Source organism: Prinia subflava, chromosome 22, assembly GCF_021018805.1.
Source record: "Prinia subflava isolate CZ2003 ecotype Zambia chromosome 22, Cam_Psub_1.2, whole genome shotgun sequence".
Lineage (NCBI taxonomy): Eukaryota > Metazoa > Chordata > Aves > Passeriformes > Cisticolidae > Prinia > Prinia subflava.
Window position 1 is genome coordinate 5,699,632 of NC_086268.1, and position 13,358 is coordinate 5,712,989.

The 13,358-nt window shown below is 50.7% G+C and overlaps 1 protein-coding gene across 3 annotated transcripts in view; it reads right to left on the minus strand.

The window, feature by feature from the left end:
• The window catches only part of KIRREL3 (kirre like nephrin family adhesion molecule 3), a 362,476-nt gene that overhangs the window by 87,266 nt on the left and 261,852 nt on the right, over positions 1-13,358 (minus strand). For all 3 annotated transcript variants that reach the window (XM_063417734.1, XM_063417733.1, XM_063417731.1), the window contains one exon: positions 12,641-12,790. In XM_063417734.1, coding sequence (XP_063273804.1) covers positions 12,641-12,790 — 150 coding nt within the window. The remainder of the gene's footprint in view (positions 1-12,640; positions 12,791-13,358) is intronic.

Here is a 13,358-nt window from a genome sequence, read left to right on the forward strand (position 1 = left end):
GCCTCTGCAGCCGGGGAGAGGAGGTGGGACACTGCTGCTGTGGGTGCACCAGGCTGAGGGCGGGTTGGGATCCACAGCTCTGGGTGCCTGTGCCTGCTGCTTCTACCCAAACCCCCCAGCCACGTGCTCCGCTGCTGCCAAGGCGCCCGGCGCTGCAGATGGGCCTCGAGGGTCTGTGTGCAAACATCCCCCCACAGCTCAGGCGCCCGCCAAGCTGCGGCAGGCGGCTGGAACCCGTCCATGGCGGGAGAGGGCTGGGCTGAGCCGGAGCTGCTGCCGGCGGAGGATGAGACGCTCTTGGCTGCTCTGCACTGCACGACACCTCTGGTAGTGCAGAGGAGTATTTTAAAAGGGAGAGAAGCAGCTCCCCAGTACAAAGCCAAGAGTTTTTCCTCTGCTTGTACTGCAGAGTTTACTTTTATTATACAATTTTCACCCTTCATGGCTCAGATGTTTTGCCAGTGTTTCATTGCTGACCCGCAGGCCAATCCTCAAAGCAATATTTGCTCAAGGTTTTGCGTGTATGTGGCTTTAAAGTTCTTTTTGTAAAAAATAAATTCACTGTGCGCAAAACTTTTTTTCTTGATTTATAACAGGCAAGGGAGTGATGATGGATTTTTGTGCTGGAAGGCAGGAGAGTAGATGAGGAGGGTGAACCTGAGCAACCGGGGATAGGGTAAAGTGTCTGCCCTGGCAGAAGGTTGGAATGAGGTGGCCTTTAAGGTGCCTTCAAACCCAAACCCTTGTGGGATTCTGTGACTCTGGTGCTTCCTGGGCTGTGATGTATGTGCAAGGCAGAGCAAAGCCCTCACTGCAGGAATGGTGCTTGTCCCTGTGCACTGCCTGTTCTCAGCTGCTGACCCACGAGGGCCTAGAAACTTCCCCCAGGAACCACTTCCCAGCTCTGTGCTCTCCTCATCACCCCAAACCTGGAAGCTAATTTGCTGCTCCTGCTGCATCCAGCAGTGTGGCTGGATTTGGCCCCGTGGCTCTTCCCACAGAGCCACCCTGCTGCTGTTTTTGCTTCTGAGCTCCTCCAGCTTCCTTTCCCCGGCCTTGCCTTCCTACCCTGCCTCGTGTCTGATTATATTGGGTCTGCATGTGTAAGCACAGCCTCCTGCCATCCTAATCATCCAAAGTGGCTATTTGAATAACAGTTGTTGGTGCCTGTAGCTTCCTGTAATTTTCCAAAGGAAACAAATCCATGCAGACTGCAATTTTGCGCCTATGAATTTTGAATGAATGTCTCTGAGAGCCTCGATTTCTCTCTGCCTTCCGTCCTCCCCTCCCCTCGCCTGCCTCCCAGGCCCAGCTGAGCCAGAGGCTGCCACCAAAAGGGGCATAAGCAAATCGCTCCTTTCAGATGGAGGATTTGGGGCTGGGAAGACTTCATTCCTCCCAGGACAGGCACCAAAACACAGTGGCATGGGCAGAGCTTGCTGGGGGATGGCTGAGTTGCACCCAACCCATGGGAACAGATTTGTTCCACAGCATGACAGAGCAGAGCATGGAAGAAGCAGCATCATTTGAGCATCAGGTGTCAGGATTTTGCCTAGTGTCGCTATCTCCAAAGTAATTTTGGGAGGTCCCTGACTACCCAGCTCTGATGGTACCCATGCTTTGGGGCTGTTCCTGCTGGCCAAGCTCTTCACCTTCTAACTCAGAGCAGCTGGATGACATTTCTCCTCCAGAGCTGATATTCATGCCCCTATTTATTGTGGAATCATGGAATGGTCTGAGTTGGAAGGGACCTTAAAGCTCATCTTTTTCCACTCCCCTGCCATGGGCAAGGACACCTTCCACTATCCCAGGTTGCTCCAAGTCCTGCCCAACCTGGCCTTGGACACTTCCAGGGATTGGGCAGCTTCTCTGGGCAATCTGTGCCAGGGCCTCCCGACCCTCACAGGGAAGAATTTCTTCCCAATATCCAACCCAAACCTACTCTGTGTTATTTTAAAATCATTATAACCTTCTCCCTCTCAAGTTTCCCCTCCTGTTCCTCTGCATGCCGTTTTATGACACTGAAGGTTCTCCTTTTTTATGACATTGTTGTTTTTAAAGTGTTTTTATCACCTGGTTTTATTACTAAATTACCGTAGAGCACCCCAAGTGCTGTAGGAGCGAAGAGGGAGAGCGGTCTGGAAATGCAGCAACTCCTTCCTGAACAGCTTGCAGCCTCGCCAGGGAAGGGGCTGTGATTTGGTGATGGATGGAGTGCTTGTTATCCAGTATATTTTTATCCATACATATATAAAGCACTTTGTGATCCCAGCGGATACAAGGCACTATATAAATGTAAATCATTATCATTATCATTAAATACCTTCTGTATCTTTTAAAACCTACCCGTTGGAATCAGATACGTATGGGGCAGCTGCTATCTGGGTTTTGTTGAGGAACCAAATGTGAGAGCTGCGATTTTTGTCTTCGTTAGCAATTAAATGGGATCTCATGAAAGACTCTTATTTTTCCGTTGCAATTTTTTCATGCTGCCACTGATTTGAAAGTCACTTCTCACCCACTAAGAGGAATCTCTGCAGAATTCCCTAGCAACAACCTGAATAAGAAGCAGCCACCTCGGGTGTGAGGATGTTCCTGGGATTATCCGAACCCGCTGCAGGCTGTCCAGCGCTCATCGCCATGAGGACAGGGAGAGGGTCCATGGGGTCACGGGGAGGAGAGTTCAGCTCCTCCATGGTTTATGACTCAGTGGAGATTACAGACACTTGTCTCCACAACTGTGACTCTGCAGTGTTTCTGCTTGGCTGCTGCCCAGCCCCAGGAATGCACCAAGCTCCTGGACGCCCTCCTGTCGCAGCCAGAGCCGCAGTGAGTGCAGGGACCATATCCATGACCCAAAGGCTCCTGTTCCTGCCTCACCCTGCTCCTTTTTCCTGTTCTTTAAGGGAGGGATTTGAGCCTGAGGGATCTGAAGGATTGCACATGGAGGCTTTGGCACCACAGAAATGACCTCAGGCCATGTGTGTTTCCATTGAGGCTATAAATGACTGGATTCCCTTTTCACCCAAAGGACAAACAAGCACGCAGCACTGACAGCTCCTTCCCCGATTTTCCTCCCCTATTTGGTTCCTAAAGCCTGTTTTCCTTCCTGCACTTCCAGGAAAGCCACCCAGTAACAGCTATTTACAGCTTCTCCCTGTGGGAATTCATCTCCAGCTGCATTATCCTAGAGTTGTAAAATCCTGGAATGGTTTGGGTTGGAAGGGATCTTAGAGATCATCTCCTTCCACCCCCCTGCCACGGGCAGGGACACATTCCAACAGACCAGGTTGCTTCAACCTGCCCTTAAACCTCATGTTTGGGAGCCAGGAGACTGGTCTAAGGTAAAAGTGCACTTTCCAGTACAATTTTTTTATCCTTCTGATGCTCCATTGGCATTTCCCAAAGGGACATTACTGAAGCAGCGTCAAGCTACACTCAGAATGTAGCAAATGGCAGGTCCTGGCCCCAGAGAGGGGATCAGTTGTTCTGAGCCCCCAAGGGACCATCACCAACAGTATTTCATTTCCTCTCGTCATGACAACCAAGGGGATGGATTTGGAAACCTTGGATATGTCACAGGTCTGATTCCTGGCCTTTAAACCCCACTAACCTGCAAGCAGTGGCTTGCAAAGGTTTTGCAATATTTAGTTAATGGAACAAGGTTTTTCCTCGTTCTCTATTTTTTTCCCCATTTTTTTCATTCTATTTTCCCCAGCCTCTCAGGAGCTGCAGCCTCCCGCTGCCCAGGGGAAATCTTCCATTTAGCTACATTTTCCTTTCTCATTTCATGCTGTAATGGGGATTCATCATAGGTGTTAAATCCATAATTTGCCATGAATCCCTTGTCTCTCTCTATGGAGGTCAGAGTTGAGTTTAAAGGAACCCAATATTGTGGCTTTGTGGCTGTCCCTGGGGGAGAGTAAAGCCTGATTCCCCAGTGCAGGAGGAGGCTGGAGAGTCCTGGGTGGGTCATCCAATGCCATGTCCATGCTTTCCACCTCACTTTGCCCACTGAAGGGGGCAAATTTGAGCACAGCTGGCACCTTTAATGTCAAAAAAGAGTAATAGCCCCTTCCAGAGGGTCATTTGTCCATCTTGGCATGTGAGAAATATCCTGAGGTGGGAGAGGTTATTCTCCTGTTAATGACCAAGGACACCCACAGGTCAGTCATTAAGGCATGACTGTCCAGTTTAACAGCCCAGTTGGAACCAAAAGGAATGCCAGAGCTCCAAACCCATCCCAGTACTCCTGCTGGATGGGAGGCTGGCATCCATCACGCTGACAGGGGCACCAAGAGCAAGCAGCACCGGGCATGCACCGTGACGGATGTGTAACAGAGAGATCCATCACGGGGCTCCCAACCCTTCCTTCACCAAGAGCTGGGAGATGCTGGCTGAACTGGGAGCTGAGAGATGCTGGGAGCTCTGCTGGGGAGCCTGAACCATCCAATGGATGCCAGAGAAGCTCAGAGACAGCAGGGCAAGGCTGGGCAACACTTCACGGAGCAGGGAAATACAAGACAAGCAAAAAGGGCCGGCCAAGCTCTTGGAACCAGGAAACAACATTCCTGCAGGCTGGGCACGGGCAGAGGGCTGGGGTCCCTTCAGGCCACCTCTGCCAGAGCGGCTCCTCCGCTTTCGCGGCCGGTCCTGCCCTGCCAGCCGCCGGTTCATTTGTCACCCGGGCGATCGATAGCAGAGCGGGGGCTGTCACTCAGGTGATGTCACGCTCCGAGAGTCTCGTTCTTCTCTGCTGGTGACAAGGGGAAGGGGAGTCAATACTTGTGTCAGGTCACTAACAACCCACCGAGGGCCTGGCTGCGGCGGCTCCTGGCGCTGCAATCGGCACCGCATCCGTGTGCGCAGCTGGGAGAGGCACAAAGGGGCTGCTGTGAGCACAGATGCAGATGCAGAGGAGCACGGGCAGGATGCAGATGGGGGAGCTGGGTCTTGATTGGCAAGAGGGAGAATCGTGCGTAGGAGTGAAAGCAAGGCGAGGTTTGCATGTGCGGGGTGTCTGGCTTGTGCAGAATGCGAGGTGTCAGCAATTCAGAAGAGCATGAAGCAAAATAATGCCTGCTGTCCACAGGCAGCCCGGGGAGGTGGAGACGCTGGGTGCAGCAGAGGGAAAGGCTGCTGTGATGTGGAGGGAGCCACTGGCCCCCTGATGGCTTGTGCACACTGGGGGAACTGCAGTGAGGTGCAGAGGGTTCATGCCCAGAGCAGGAGGGGGTGCAGACACAGGAATGAGTGATGAGCACAGCAGCACAGAGGAGTCCTGACATGCAGCACCCCCACATCATTTCACAGCACCCTCATGGCCATCACAGCCCGGACCAACACAGGGCCAGGGCAGTGGCAGAGCCAGCAGAAGGGGCTGGGAAGAAACGAAGGGATGATTAAAAATCAGGAAGGTTTCTTTATAAGCCCTCTGTGCTTTGCATCCATCAGGTCAGCCCAGCCCAGCAGACTGCAGAGAAAAGCCAAATGCTTCGTGTTTGATAAAACCTCAGGTCAGAACCATGATGACCTCCCTGCATCGAGACAAGGAATCACAGATTGGCACAGGAACACGAACATTAATCATTTCTATCCGTGTCTCTTCTTATTTACTCTGTGGTACTTCAGTCTTCAGTGTGCATGCAGGTAGGAATGCTGGTGTGGCTCTGAGGGTTTAGGGAAGGGAAGCTTTGATGGGAGAGGCAGCATCAGTCAAGCCCAAGGCCCAGGGCATTACGAAAAGACAAAGTTTGTAAGAACTGTGAGAGCCCATCTGGAGCAGAGGCAACATCAGCTTAGTGCTGGCCTGGCCCTGCTGAACTTTCCCCGATGTGACTGAGCACCAGCCCCTGCTCAGACACAGCCCTGTCCTGTGGGGAGGGACATGGACCTGTCAGGGTGGGCCCAGAGGAGCCCAAGGAGATGCTTCAAAGGCTGGAGCCCCTCTGCTCTGGAGCCAGGCTGGGACAGATGGGGGTGTTCATCTGGAGAAGGCTTCAGGGAGAGCTCAGAGCCCCTGCCAGGGCCTAAAGGGGCTCCAGGAGAGCTGGAGAAGGACTGGGAACAAAGGCCTGGAGGGACAGGACACAGGGAATGGCTTCCCGCTGCCAAAGGGCAGGGTTAGGTGGGATATTGGGAAGGAATTGTTCCCTGTGAGGGAGGTCAGGCCCTGGCACAGGGTGCCCAGAGCAGCTGTGGCTGCCCCTGGATCCCTGGAAGTGTCCAAGGATAGGCTGGACAGGGCTTGCAGCAGCCTGGGATAGTGGAAGAGCAGGGAAGCAGAGCTAAAGGACCTTTAATATCCCTTCCAAGCCAAAGCATTCCATGGCTGTATGATATTTATAATTTTTAATGTCTGTAAGGTAAAACAAACCCCTTCCTTAGCTTTTTCCTCCCCACATTTGTACAACTGCAAAGTCATTACTCCACTGCTGTGACCCTGGCAGAGCTCAAGGTGGGTAGCTCTGTCCCACGGAGGGTTTCATCCTGGCACCCACCACCAGCCCAGATGGACCTACTGGGGATGTGAAGATGTCATTTTGCTTGTCTCCTTCAAAGTAAGGAAGAGCAGAGCTCATGTAGATGCTGCCTTCCCTTCTTCTCCTTCACCTCCTCCTCTTCTTTCTCCTCCTTCTCCTCCTCACAGACAGGGTGCAATCCCCTCCAGAATGAGGGAAGCAGCACTTCCCAATACCCAGGTGAAACCCCCTTGGGAGGACCCATCTCAAGACCCAGTTTTTTAGCCCACACTCCCTCTCTCTGGTCTGTTTTCCAGCTCTAGACTGCTCGAGGCAGTGGGTGCCTTTCACCTTGGAGCCCCTGGGTGTGCCTGGCAGCAATGGTCAATCCCATGGAGATGCCTTCCCACCCCAGAGCCACACAGGGATGTGAGCAAGGAAACCCGGCCAGCCTCTGCTATCAAAAGGAGCTGGCTCAGAGAGCTGTAAACTTAAGCTGCTCAGACGTGACATCAAATATTTAGGTTATTTGGGATTTGTGCTCGATTGTTTGATGTTTCTGTTTCGTTCCCAGTAGAGCCAGTTGCTGTTTTGCCACTGAAAATATTCCCAGCAGAAAATGCAGCTTTGTGAAGACCCAAAGTTGTTCAAGGAGAAGAGACTGTCTGGAAGAAAATGATCACATTTTCATCACTCTTTTTTTTTTTTTTTTTTTTTTTTTTTTTTTTTTTTTTTGTTCTGAATTGACATCCCAGCTCTACATGCTCTGAATTTTACATTCAGAGAATTGAATTCTATTAAAAAGTGTGGAAAAAGGGTTCCAAGCTGAACTGTTTCTGGATTTGAAACATCACCTCCTCACATTTTCTCCTGGCTGCTCAGCATTACAAAGAAATGTTGAGAAAGGGCCTTACCCAGGATATAACCTCTTTATTTCTGATCAAACTGCACTGAAGAGCTTGAAAGCTGGAAAATGCAGATGTCTCAAGCTGCCAGCCATTGTTTTGGTAATGGAAATGCTTACTCTGCTATGCAGGGGAGGAAGGAAAAGACTTGGCAAGAAAGAAGATAGGAATAAAATAAAAAATAAAATAAAAAGAGGAAAATGGCTGTGATTGAATGTGGATGCACTTGACACCCCAGTGACCCTCCTCCTGTCCCTGCCTTGTGCCATTGTAGGAGAGACAGGAGCTCTCACTTCAAATTAACTTAATCTGTACAGTTAAATAATTCATGTTGATTTAAGAAAGCTTTATTCCTAATGGGACACACGTGAAGACAGAGTTAATATTAGAAGAGGCCGTGGAGGGGAGGAGAGAGAGAATTAGACTATAAAAGGTGAAGGTACAAGTTAATTGCCTATCAATTATTCACCTTAAGTCTCTGGAAGTAGCTCCCCTGCCTCCCTCCTTACACCCTCATATTCCCTTTTCCTTCTTGTGGCCAATTTCCCACTGGCACCTCTGGGATCAACTTTTTCCCTGTGCCAAGCGAGTGGGGCCTGGGAGCTTCCTGGGACAGCCCGAGATACATGGCCGGGCTGGAGGTGCCACATGGTGTCACCATGAGATTTTCCTAGTTTGCTGAGCGTTTATATTAAAGTAGAAGTGTGCACCTTCTCAAGCTCGTTTCATGTAAGCAAGGAGACTGTATTTGTAAATACTGTCATTGTTTTCACATTCTTCTCCAAGGAGAGGAATGACTGTGTGACAGTCCCTTTGACCAATGTAGTTGAGAGGTGGGAATACCACCCTCCAATCCATGGTCACCTTGCTAAAAGTATATAATAGGTAGTAACAAACAAAGCAAAGATTCTCCTCTGCTGATTGCTGCTCTCCCAAATTCCTGAGTCTCCGTGTGTTACTTGAGCAAGGCTAACAGAGACAACATGGCCCGTGGAGGAGGCCAGAGCAGGACAGCCTGGGGAGCCTTGGGCTGCTCCTGCCAAGCCGCCATGAGGAGAGGAGCCATCCTGTTCACCAGCACCTCGCCATCCATCGGCTTCATTGTCCTGGTTCCTCCATCCTCCGGGCATGGCGGGTCCTGCCAGCCCTGGTCACTGTAGGCTGAGGTGTCACCGCAGGCTGAGGTGTCACTGCAGGCTGAGGTGTCACCGCAGGCCGAGGTGTCACTGCAGGCCGAGGTGTCACCACAGGCTGAGGTGTCACCACAGGCTGAGGTGTCACCACAGGCTGAGATGTCACTGCAGGCCTAGGTGTCACCCTATGCTGAGATGTCATCGCAGGCCGAGGTGTCACCACAGGCTGAGGTGTCACCGTAGGCCGAGGTGTCACCCTAGGCTGAGATGTCACTGCAGGCCAAGGTGTCACCACAGGCTGAGGTGTCACTGCAGGCCAAGGTGTCACCATGCCACGGCCACATGGGCACTGTGAGTCAGGGCTCCCCTCTCCCTCCCTGCTCCCTCCCAGGGAAACCAAAGCTCTCTTCAAAGTTTCTCCTCGCTTGGCTGCCTCCGAGATCTGGGAACTCAACACTAATTAACGTGTCTGCAAATCCCAGCTCGGCTGCCGGGGCCTCAAATTCCTTCACGGTCCCGCGAGTGCAGAAGGATCCACGAGCGATCCCTCTGGCTCCTGAAGCTACACGGCTGGCAGATGCATATTTTAACAACACACATCTGTTGGCAATATAATCTCTTGTATTTGCCCTCCCTGCTCTGAGCTTTGATGGAAGACCGGAGGGAACTCTCCAGTGGTTACAGCCAAAGTGTTTGCTTTGCAATTTCACTCGATTGCTGCCTGATTTTATTTTTAAATTTCTCCAAGTCCTAATCAGGCTCTTACTTTATTTAATTAATACCCTGGCTTAGTTAAATAGATCATAAATTAAGCAGCCCTGCCATTAGAGATGTACCAGGTTGCAAATAGCCCTCCAGTGGCTTCCCAGAGCCTGCCTGCCTTGGTGTCCCCTGCCAAGCTGCCTTGACATCCTGTCCTGTACTTGCAGAAAATCTGGATGCCTCCATATGTCTCAAATCCCATCCCATCAGATTTGTCAACCTTCCCTGCCTGGGGCAGATATCCTGAGGAGATTGGGCAGTGACTCCTTCCCCAGAGTTTGGGCAGAGGTAGAAGGGAAGGTGAGGGAGACCTGGAGAAGGGGAACCCTCCAGCTTTGGGATGCATTAACAACATTTCCCAGCAATATTTGTCCCTGGAACTCCACAAAGAAAAGATTTTCCCTGATGCTGATGACATTAATAGGTTCGTCTGTTTGAGTGTTTGGACTTCCAAGACTATGGAATGATCTGTTCCACTACATTTAACCATGTAGATTTGAAAACAATGTGACAAAACCTTAAATATTTAATTAAAATATGGTGTAGCTCTGCATCTGAGCAGAGAAGTAGGAGGCATCAGCCCCATGAAGCTGTTGTCAGACAGGAATGACAGCAGTTGAAGCCTGAATCAGGAGGCATTAGGGGATTTCTTGATACCAAGGAAGTGGAAAATCTGGCAAGGACAGACAAGGCAGCACCAACCCATACAAAAAAACAGGCAGGGTTATTTTTCCAGAGACAAGGCTGGGGGTGATAGAGTGGGACAGAGTTCCCCAGAGCTGCCTCTAACACCCAGCAGGCAAAGAGCCCTTGAGTTACCCAGAAACCAGCAGCAGACGTTGGGCTCCCAGTGACCAGAGCCTCTCAGCTCTGCCTCAGCTGTGCTCGATCGCATCCTTGAGAGGTTTGAGGCTGGCTCCAGGGATGCCTTAGGGATCCTCTCCTGCCCAGGGGAAGTCTGCAGCCTCAGGTGAAGCTGGGCAGACTGGGATGAAGGAACGCCTCCCAGGGATCTTCCTGTGAGCAGCTCAGGCAGCCTGGCACATCCCTTCCCAACCCAGGGAGATGAAATCTGGGAGATCCAGCTCCCTCCAGACACAGCTGCTTAGCTCACAGCTACAGCAGGCTCACACGCTGCATGCTAAGAGCAGAGATGTCTGCACAGCTGGTGGTACTGCACATCTGGAAGCACCAGAAATGTCTCTCCCCCTTCACAGACACATGTTACTCCCTGTCAGGCCATGAGTTCAGCCTGAAAGGCTGCACATTGTCCCCAGCTGTCAGAAACACCGGGGCTTAAGGCTTCTACTCTTCATGTGCCACTTCTGTCCCTCCACTGGGGTGGCTAAAACACAGAGCACAGATCCCACAGCAGCCCCTGCCCTCGCTGCCAGCACAGGACACCCCATCCCAAAGGAACAGTGTGAGCTGCTGATAACCAGCCTCCTGCAAAGATGGGATCATCACTTCTACCTCCCCAGCCAGCCTGAAATGTCACAGAATCACACAGTGTCCTGAGCTGGGAGGGACCCACAGGGATCATTGAGTCCAACCCCAGGCCCTGCACAGACACCCCAAAAATCCCACCCTGTGCCTGAGAACATTGTCCAAATGGTCCTGGAGCTCTGGCAGCCTTGGGGCCATGACCACTTTTCTCCACTCAGAACATCTGCATACATACCAGTAAAGTTAAAGATGAGCTACCAGTGGGTTCCAAACCCACACTGGCTCATCGATTTGGCCTAAATTGAACACGCTGTAACTTTAATTTTCTTAAAAGGAAAACACTCTGCAAATATAAGTCACTGAACATCTTAGGTAAATGTACCAATTAGCAACTACCATGTATATCCACATAAACATTAACTACCAGCTATTCAACACATTCCATAACCCCAAAGATAATAACGATTTCCTTTTGATCCATAAAAACATCTCTCTGCTCAATCAACGCTTCGCAGCAGCTCTGACGTACGCCCTGGGACTAAATTAGTTTTGAAATCTTTAGCTCTAATTAAATAACATTATTTCTTTTGTCTGGCTCCCGCAATGTATTCTGCTTTCACAACAGAAGGAGGGAGCCCAGGCGAAGGAGGGGTTGTCAGTGAGCAAGACAACGTTCCCCTTTCCCATTCATTTCCAGGATTATTTCATGTATGGGCACATGTCAGAACTCTGAGCTGCTGCCAAGGTTTGATTGAGCAGAGGGAGGAATCAAAGGAAAATCATCATTATTGTCAGGGTCAGGGAAGGAAGGGCTGGCAGCTGTGAAAGTTTGGGAGTAGGGAACGTTGTAGGGTTGTGGAGGGAGGAAAACTAATGCAGGGGAAATTGCAAACCAGGAATTTGAACTCATTTTCATAGTGCAGATTCCTGTGAGGTGCACCTTCAACCACAGCTGGTACCTTAATTCACTTTTTTTGGCTGCTTAAAACGAATCAGTGTTGATCTGACTAAAAGCACCGAAATTCTTGATTTGGATCTTTTTAAAAGGTTGTGTTTTTTTCTCCCGAGAAACTAACCAGGAATAAAAACAACAAGGAAAAAAAAGAAATCCAATCTTCAATTTAAACAAACTTAAATATGCAAATGGTTTCACTTTGAGGGTTGAAAAATCAGGATGAATCTGGTAGCAGCAATACAGACTGGTATTTGTCCAAGCTGTTCAAGAAAAATACCATTTTCATTAACTTGTCTGAAGCCACGTCCGTGCCGGGAAGCCTCGCTGACGTGCCTGCCTGTTCCCAGCACTCCTGTGGGGAGAGCCTCCCTCCCTCTCTGCCAGATGGCAAACAAAGCCTTCCTGCTCTGCCGGTACTCCCCACACATCTCCCACAAAAGGGTCCTCTACATGATTTGGGGAGCCACTTCCAGTTTGTAATCCCAGGCAATATCCTCCTGTGCTGCTCATGGGAAAGATGAATTACTGAGAAACACAGGTGATAAAATATTAGTATGTAGACAGCTTAAAAATACTGCAATAGTATGAAACCAGCCTTTCCTCATGGGGTGGAGTCATCCCAGTCCTGTAGACAGGGTAACACATAAGTGATGACACTGACACTCTTCATATCTTTAAATTTATGGACAGACTCTCTCGAACTGAGGCATAAATCCATAAAGCTGAAGTGCCAAACACTTGGTGCCTGTTTTACTCCCAGAAATGTCATACGCCACCCCAGAACTGCTTCACTCCCCAGGCAGCTTCCTTTGATCCTGTTCTCAGGACTGAGCTGCTCCCCCACTGCTCTCACGATGGATTCATTCCCAGTCCTCTCGATCCAGCAATGAAACTTTTTGTCAAAAGCCACTCAGTGGGACCATGAAGGCAGCAAAATCCCCAGCAAACACGCTGAGGGTGCGAGGAGCCGGGACTCACCGAGGACAGTCAGCCGGGCAGGTCTGGATCGGATGGCTGCTTGGATGGCCTGGCACTCGTACACGGCGTCATCCTGGAGGTCAGCTCGCAGGATTTTCAGGTGGTGCTGACCCGACAGATGGTCTCCTACCACCAGATAGCGTGGATAACCTGCCAAAGGCAAAGCACGGGTCAGGAGGCAGCTGGAGCCATGAGCCCAGGGATGGGGAGAGCAGAGCATGGCTCCAGAGCCCCAGTATCCCACAGCAATTCCCAGGATGCAGGCAGCTTCCTCCCCTCCTTGGCTGCCAGCCCAAAGAGAGAGAGAGAGAGAAAGAACCTGCCAAATTCAGGAAAGAGACTGCACGTTTTGCTCTACAGGTTCAAAAAAGAAGTGCTGATGAAGAAGCATTACCGAAAGTCTCAAGCAATCATGGGATCATCAAATGTTAGGTGTTGGAAGGTTTGGTTTTGACCTTAAAGATCATTGGGACTCCAGTCCCCCTACCCTGGGCAGGAACACCTCCCAGTAGATCAGGTTGCTCAAAGCCTTCTACAGCCTGGCCTTGAACCCTTCCAGGGCTGGGGCATTCACAACCTCCCTGGGCAAGAAAAAGGGATGAGTCCTTCCACCAGGAAACCCAGCACCTCCTGCTCCTCTGCAACCCCTCATGGAATATCCTCCATTCCTGAAGTCAGCTGTGGTGACACCCTGGAATACAACCATGGTTAGCTCTGT